This window comes from Ananas comosus, linkage group 8 (genome assembly GCF_001540865.1).
Source record: "Ananas comosus cultivar F153 linkage group 8, ASM154086v1, whole genome shotgun sequence".
In the NCBI taxonomy this organism is placed as follows: Eukaryota; Viridiplantae; Streptophyta; class Magnoliopsida; order Poales; family Bromeliaceae; genus Ananas; species Ananas comosus.
This window is the reverse complement of record NC_033628.1, coordinates 13,435,462-13,442,842: the sequence shown is the minus strand read 5'-3', so window position 1 is coordinate 13,442,842 and position 7,381 is coordinate 13,435,462. Positions and strand designations below refer to the sequence as shown.

General features: G+C 35.8%; 1 protein-coding gene across 1 annotated transcript; it reads left to right on the top strand.

The window, feature by feature from the left end:
• On the top strand, positions 3,688–6,934 carry LOC109714169 (probable xyloglucan endotransglucosylase/hydrolase protein 30). Its single transcript, XM_020238637.1, has 4 exons — positions 3,688–4,002; positions 4,116–4,216; positions 5,468–5,676; positions 6,064–6,934. Exons 1-4 carry the CDS (start codon positions 3,828–3,830, stop codon positions 6,572–6,574), a joined length of 996 nt encoding a protein of 331 aa, XP_020094226.1. The 5' UTR covers positions 3,688–3,827; the 3' UTR covers positions 6,575–6,934.

Sequence of the window (7,381 nt, the reverse complement as noted above, 5' to 3'; positions counted from 1 at the left end):
AGGAAAAAAAAAACTATATTATGTGATCGAACTATATATATATATATATAGAGAGAGAGAGAGAGAGAGAGAGAGATATTTCGGGGAATACATGAATATCAGTACTTTTGCAGGAATATATCAATATATACACAATTGATCTTACTTGCATTAGAAATCTATGACAAAGATTAATATCGAAATTTAAGCATTCATTCATCAAAAAGGTCATGATAATGTTACTATATATCACGTGCATGTCTACAATATAAGTTTATTATCTCATTAACACAGTAATAATAATGAGTATGGATGATCAAAGAGATGAGTCGTCACTCGACAAATGAAGGTTATTGCACAATATTTGTGGAGGTGAACATTACAACAACCATCAAACAAAGTGAGATCACCCTCGAGTATGCATGTGTCCTGTTTTAACAATTGAATCAACAACTTCTAACCACTTAATTTAGCCTTAATGTTAATGTCATAAATTGCTTGTTTGACTTGAAAAGTCTTATTTATTTGGTAATACGAACAAAAACGTTAGTCATATGTGTAAACTATCTCGTTCGACCTGTCGACGTTATATGACATGCCATTTTCATCAGCAGCAGAGTTGATAGAAAAGATGCTTAATTAGCATATATTTGGTCTTGTAGGTTTCATGCCTTTAGTTGAAGACTTAGAATCATATTTATCCGTATAAACTATTATTTTTGCATCGACTACTTTTGATTTGATATATATATATATATATAGGCTGGGGTTACTATACTTATATGAGTATAGAGCCCTTTGTACCTATAAGTTTTCAACCGTTCAGATGAAAAAATATGCGGTTAGGATGAAAGTAGTTACGTTTAGGTTGATAGTGGGTCCCTTAGGGTTGAGTGGATGGTTGGTTGAATAGTATGATCTAACGGGTGAAAATGATTAAAGGGCAGATCTAACGGCCAAAAATTTATGAGTACAATAGGCTCTATACTTATAAAAGTATAGTAGCCGGACTAACGTACCCGTGGCAATTAGTTAATTTTAATAAGTCCTCCCACGCTAAAGGATCTTTTCTGAAAAGTAAAATAGAAATTAAATACTACAGTACGTTACAAGAATAGTCAGAGTGATAATTAATTCCACAGAGGTAGGTATTATATCTTAATCAAAATCTAATAGTATCATTAATGATGTATGTAAATATAACAACCTACAATAAATTCTAGAGGAAAGCCAAGGCCCAAGTTGGAAATAGTAGAAATATATTCTGTCATGGTCGGTATCGTCAGCTGACCTCAAAATGACAACTTTGCCCCTGACAACTTCAGTAATACCAAGGATCAACCCGAATTTTGCTATTGTTTTCTAACCAAAAGTTATAAACTTGAGGTCCCTATAAAAGGATAAAATTGTCAAAATATTAGTTGTGATTCAGCATGCACCACAGTAGCTTTTAACTTGGCCCATTCTAATAAAATAATTTTGATAAAAATGACGCTGTAGTAATTTAATTTTGATAATAGAGTGTTTAATTTATCATCTACGCTGCTTAAAAATTAGACCGCACTTTAGATGGAGTACTTATATAATTTTTGCTCATTACCAACGAAGCAATTTATAATTGCTTAATATATATATATAGAGTTGAGCTAGAATACTCTCGAGAGTAAACGAGCCCGTTTACTCTCGAGTTGTTTTCGATGATAGAGCTTCCAAATTGACGATCGGCTCCGTTGAACATGATTTATACCACTTGAAGTGTTTAGAAATCAAATTTCAAATCTTTTCGACATCATTTGCCTAATGATCAAAGGGTTTCAAAATTTGTAATTTTAATGGTGGATAAGAGACGTTTTCTCGTTTAACGGTGTAAAGATATCCAAATCAATTGAATTTTTGTTAGAAAATTCTTTAAACTATTTAAAACAAGATCTATACTCTTGATCTTGATTACAAGACTCCTATCATCATTTTTTAAAGAATATTCTTTTGCAGCCAGACTTCATGTTTTACTGTATCAACTAAGATGGAATATCAAACAATATCGAAAGTGCTTGATAATCTTGATTTCTAGTAGTTTAAATGGTTTAGATGCATATTTAACGGAGCCGATCGTGCAATTTGGAAGCTTCTATCATCCGAAAAACCAACTGCGAGAGTAACTGGACTCTGTTTACTCTCGAAGTATTCTAGCTCAACTCCTATATATATATTAGTATATTATATATATAATAGAATGAGGCTACTATACTCATATGAGTATAGACCCTTTATACTAATAACCAGTTTTCCCGCCGTTTGGATGAAAAATAGCGGCTCGATAAGAGTAGTTACTGTAGTTGATATGGGCTCCGCTAGGATTGAGTGGGTGGTTGGTTAAGTAGTATAATCTAATGATGAAAATAATTAAAGAGCAAGATCTAACGCCAAAAACTTATATACAAAGTCTCTATATCATTAAGAGTATATAGCCAGATCTATAGTAATATATATATATATATATATATATATATATATATATATATATATATATATATAAATTAAGAACATTTAGCAAGCATCAAGGGCCCGAATTTATGTAAATCCTTTAAATAAAAAAGCTTTATTGTAAAATCCCAACGGGAAAATTTTGATATAATATGAAATTTATGTTATAGATGGTATAGATCTGATTATATGGAATGGCTACATTTCATGCCATTTTACGACTAAATAATGGAGCTAAAATGATGGTCGATAATATCTAATTATGAATAATGACGAACGCCTAATTACGTACTAATTATACATCCTAAGACTAGCCAACGCATTCTCCGTGTCTTTTTTCTTCTTTTTTTTTTTAAAAAAAAAAAAACTTAACCAACACATACTAAGTCACTCCAAAAAAAGAAAAAAGATACAAAATTATAATTCGATGTAATGTTGCAGGAATAATCTAGTATTGCATGATATATTTCTGAATTTTTTTCCTTTTGCAGTGTAACTTAAAAAAAAAAAAGAGTCAAATTGAAGCTTTTATTCCGTCGGGTTAAGAATCTCATTTTCATACGTAACTAAGATAAAAGTGGTGCATTTTCATATCTAATTAAGATAAGATAAAAGTTGTGAATTATTTTGGTTTTTTAATCAAACGCGTACTAAAGATTGTCATCTCTTAAAATAAATCAAAAGTGAAGGTAAATTTGTCTTTAATCATCAATTCCAACTACAATAGGTACGAAATTTGCACTCTTAATTTAAAATCATATTACGTAAGCTAACCAGTAATAATACACATGTCCGGACACATCGAGAGTTTAGGCCACGTAAGGGTAGTTAAAGCATCACTCTATTCTAATTTTTCTCTCCCACTAAATCTTAAAAAATTAATTTTCTCTTATCAAAAATTATGTCACATGCCACGCGAAGCCCCAATAAAGAAACAATTCAATCCAACGGCTCACGTCAAATGCCTCTTGAGTGGCACCTTCCAAAAGGCCAAAACAAGAGGACACCCTTTCACCGAACGATCAAAAACAATATCAGCCGTTAGATTACCCGTTCCCATGATCCCGTCTCCTATACCCACCTCACCTTGCATTTCTCTATGATAAATAATAAAAATATATATAATATAATATTAAAATTAATTAATTAATTAATTAATTAAGCGACCCAAAATTCCTTCCCATTTTATCTTTTCCCTCCCATCCCCGCTCCCACTCCTTTATAAGCAAAGGCGAGTAGAGCGAGAAACAAACAAACGAAAGCCTAGTGAGAGAAACAGAGCAGCAGCATCATCAGGAAGAGGAAGAAGAAGAAGAAGAAGAGAGAGAGTAGCGAATTACCAGAGCTCGATCGAGGTCACGTCCATGGCGAATCGCCTCTTATTCGCGGCGATCATCGCCTCCGCGGCGGTGGCGGTGGTCGCGTTGGAGGGGTCGACGATCTCCTTCGACGAGGGATTCTCCCAGCTGTTCGGCGACGGGAACCTAATCCGATACCCTGATGGGAGGAGCGTTCGCCTCAAGCTCAATCGCTACTCCGGTGATTGATGCTCAAACCCTAATCTCCTCTTCGTCTTCTTCGGTTCGATCGAATTCGTATTGACTTGATTCCGTTTTTTTTGAAAATTTTTGGTGGGATTAAAATGAAATTAGGGTCGGGATTCATCTCCTCCGATTACTACCAACACGGCTTCTTCAGCGCCTCGATCAAGCTCCCCTCCGATCACACCGCCGGGGTCGTCGTCGCCTTCTACGTGAGTGATCGCACACGCTCTTGCTCTATCGAATCACTGCGTTGCGTTTTCCTCCTCTAACCCTGATGCAGAGAAACTTAGTACGAGGGTGCCTCGTAAATTAGATGGAATAGTAGGGGCAATTTGGTCATTTAACATGAATCCGTTGCTCTTCTTCGATTACCATGCGCGTTTTGATTATTATTATTCCCAATTAATCTCTCCTTCGTTCTAACTCTTTACATAATTTTTAACTTCAGTCCACAATTTTGAACGTTTTGTAGTTGAATTTGTTCTAATATTTATTTATTGTTTCAAATTAAGTAATTCTATTTTTTTAGTAGACAATTTTGTTCTAAAATAATAGATTTCCTGATGAAAGGAGTTTAATTAAAGTAATTAATAGATATTATCATGCTCAATTTTAATAACTAAAGATTAGTCTAACCTTTTCTTTCTCGACACGTCTACCCGGTCAAATTATTGAATTTTTTCAATTATATGCTAATAAATTAGATTAAAAATTCTTAATACGTTAAGCAAGGAAAAAGACTGCGCGTGTGATTTTTAATTTGTTGCCAATTTTATTACAATTTAATTATTTGATTATTTGGTAGTGGATATGCTCTATATATGTGTATATATATATATTTGAATATTTTTAATTATACGCTAACAAGTTAGATTAAAAATTCCTAATACATTAAGCAAATAAAAAGGCTCCGCGTATGATTTTTAATTTGTTGCCAATTTTAATTGCAATTTAATTATTTGGTTATTTGGTGGTGGATACGCCATATAAATATATGTTTCATCATTAGATTCATCCAACTTTATAATTTTCCGAAGGCACGCAATTGAAGGCGTATCCAATACTTCTTCCTTTCATTTAATAGCATTAAAATATTATTTGAGGTAGAAACTGCACATCAATAAATTAGTGTCCAATAAATATTTAAATTTAGTATGCTTACATACTGTGGACTTTTATTAACACAGTACTTACATAACCAAAGCATATATATAGTATGCGAAGCGATAAATAAATAAATAAATAAATAATATCCTTGTTTCCCCATGAAGCATGTTTGTTTAGGACGTCCCTACTTTACTTACTATAGTGGGCAGCTCCAAAATGCACATGCCTTTGTTCGTATGAAGCTTGTAATTTAATTATTCTAGGTCAATGAGTATAATTATTGAGCACATGATTGGTTTTCTGATGATATTTAGTTGATCCTGGTTTGATTAATTATATATGATATGATGCAGCTATCGAATGGCGATGTTTTCGAGAAGACGCACGACGAGTTAGATTTCGAGTTTTTGGGCAACCTGAGAGGGAAGGAGTGGAGAGTGCAAACCAATGTGTATGGCAATGGGAGCACCAGCCGCGGCCGCGAGGAGCGGTACCTCCTCCCGTTCGATCCCACGGAGGAGGCTCATCGCTACTCCATCCTGTGGACCGCGAATTACATCATGTACGGATTAAGATTGATAGATGATCAGTACCATTTCCTTTTTTCTTTTTACTCTAATATGGTACGACAATCCGTTCTAATTAACTTTTAAATCGATAATTTAATAGAGTACGTAAATCATCATCTCTCCCGTAGCTTCATGTTCATGCGCGCAGAGTAATAATTATGGTGTTGTAACAACTTCTAATCTTTTATGTTCATTGCTGATGGTGAAAGAACGTACACTAGCTGGATCCTTTAATTTGGAGCGCCCATTTATAGCTTAACTGTTACCATATCTTTGCTGTTCAAATGCATCCTGAGAACAAAAAAACAAAAAAAAAGAAAAAAGAAAAAAAGGATCTTACGTAACCAAAATTGTGTCCTCAATTCCCGTCGCTTTTGCAGATTCTACATCGATGACATTCCGATAAGAGAAGTGGTCCGAACGGAGGCAATGGGCGACGACTACCCGTCGAAGCCGATGTCGGTGTACGCCACCATCTGGGACGGATCGGCGTGGGCTACCGAGGGCGGCAAGCACAAGATCAACTACAAGTACTCCCCCTTCACGGCCGAATTCTCCGACCTCATCCTTCGCGGGTGCCGCGTCGGCGACATTCAACAACCGCCGTCGGCCGAGGACTGCGCGGAGTCCGAGGTGGAGATCCTAACGGCCGACTACGCCGCAATGGACCCCAAAAAACGCGCCGCCATGCGCCGGTTCAGGGAGCACTATATGACCTACACCATCTGCTACGACACGGTTCGGTATTCGTCCACTTTCCCCGAGTGCGATAACTCGCCGTCGGAGAAGGAGAGGTTTTGGGATTGGGGGGAGTCCAAGTACGTGACCCCGCGCCGCCGGTCGAAACGCCGGTCGAGCCGGAGCTCGTCCCGGGGCCCAGTGGAAGCCTAACCAGTTTCCGGGTATATTACTGGGCAAGCACAACGGTACTGTGGCTGTAATTGGTTTTGGTCCAATATCTGCCTCTCGTACTCAAAAATCTTTGTATATCTATTGGATACTTAAAAATAGAAAGCATAGGGATTGGATTGGTGGGCGCTTCTTGTGTGTTTGTTTTCTTTTCTTCTTTTTTTTTTTTTTATTTTGTCTTTTACGGTTTGGTAAATTCAATTGATTCTTTTCAGTGGGTGGGCGTTTGGTGGAGGATTTGATGTATGTAAAAGTGGGGGGTGGTTGGGTTCACAGGTGTTTGGGCTCTTCTCTCGTCAGGTGGATTTGTTTATATAAATAAAGAATGGGCTTAGTTTTTAATTCATGCACCTAATAATTAAGCACCTTTTTTTAAAATTTGGTGTGGTGTTTCTTTCTTAAAGATTGATCGAGTAGTGGGCGCAGGAATACAGATATGCTAGTATTTTTGAAGTGAAGGGAGGAATAGCATTGATTACAAGGAACCAATAAATTAATGGCTTTTTTTTTTTTTTTTTTTTTTTTTCGGTAAAAGGACTTCTATCTTCTATCAAAAAATGGTTAATTTACCGACTATTCCTAAAGCAAGCGGCAAAGGGTTGGTGATTGGTACCTGAGACCTAAGTTCGAATCCTAGTTGATTCACATTTCAAGCTAAATTTATTTCTACATAAAATAAATAAAACAGATAGCGTGTTATCTATCTCTCTCAAAAAAAAAAACAAATGGTTAATTTATGATGCAAAGGTGTCCACGTTTTAAATCCCACCCCTCAAAAAAAAAGTAGAA

What these genes read in the sequence shown, in the direction of transcription:
- LOC109714169 (XM_020238637.1), top strand. Translation starts at nt 3,828, where the DNA reads ATGGCGAATCGCCTCTTATTCGCGGCGATCATCGCCTCCGCGGCGGTG. An exon ending in CAAGCTCAATCGCTACTCCG is followed by an intron (nt 4,003 to 4,115) that starts GTGATTGATGCT and finishes AAATGAAATTAG; the next exon opens with GGTCGGGATTCATCTCCTCC. An exon ending in TGGACCGCGAATTACATCAT is followed by an intron (nt 5,677 to 6,063) that starts GTACGGATTAAG and finishes TCGCTTTTGCAG; the next exon opens with ATTCTACATCGATGACATTC.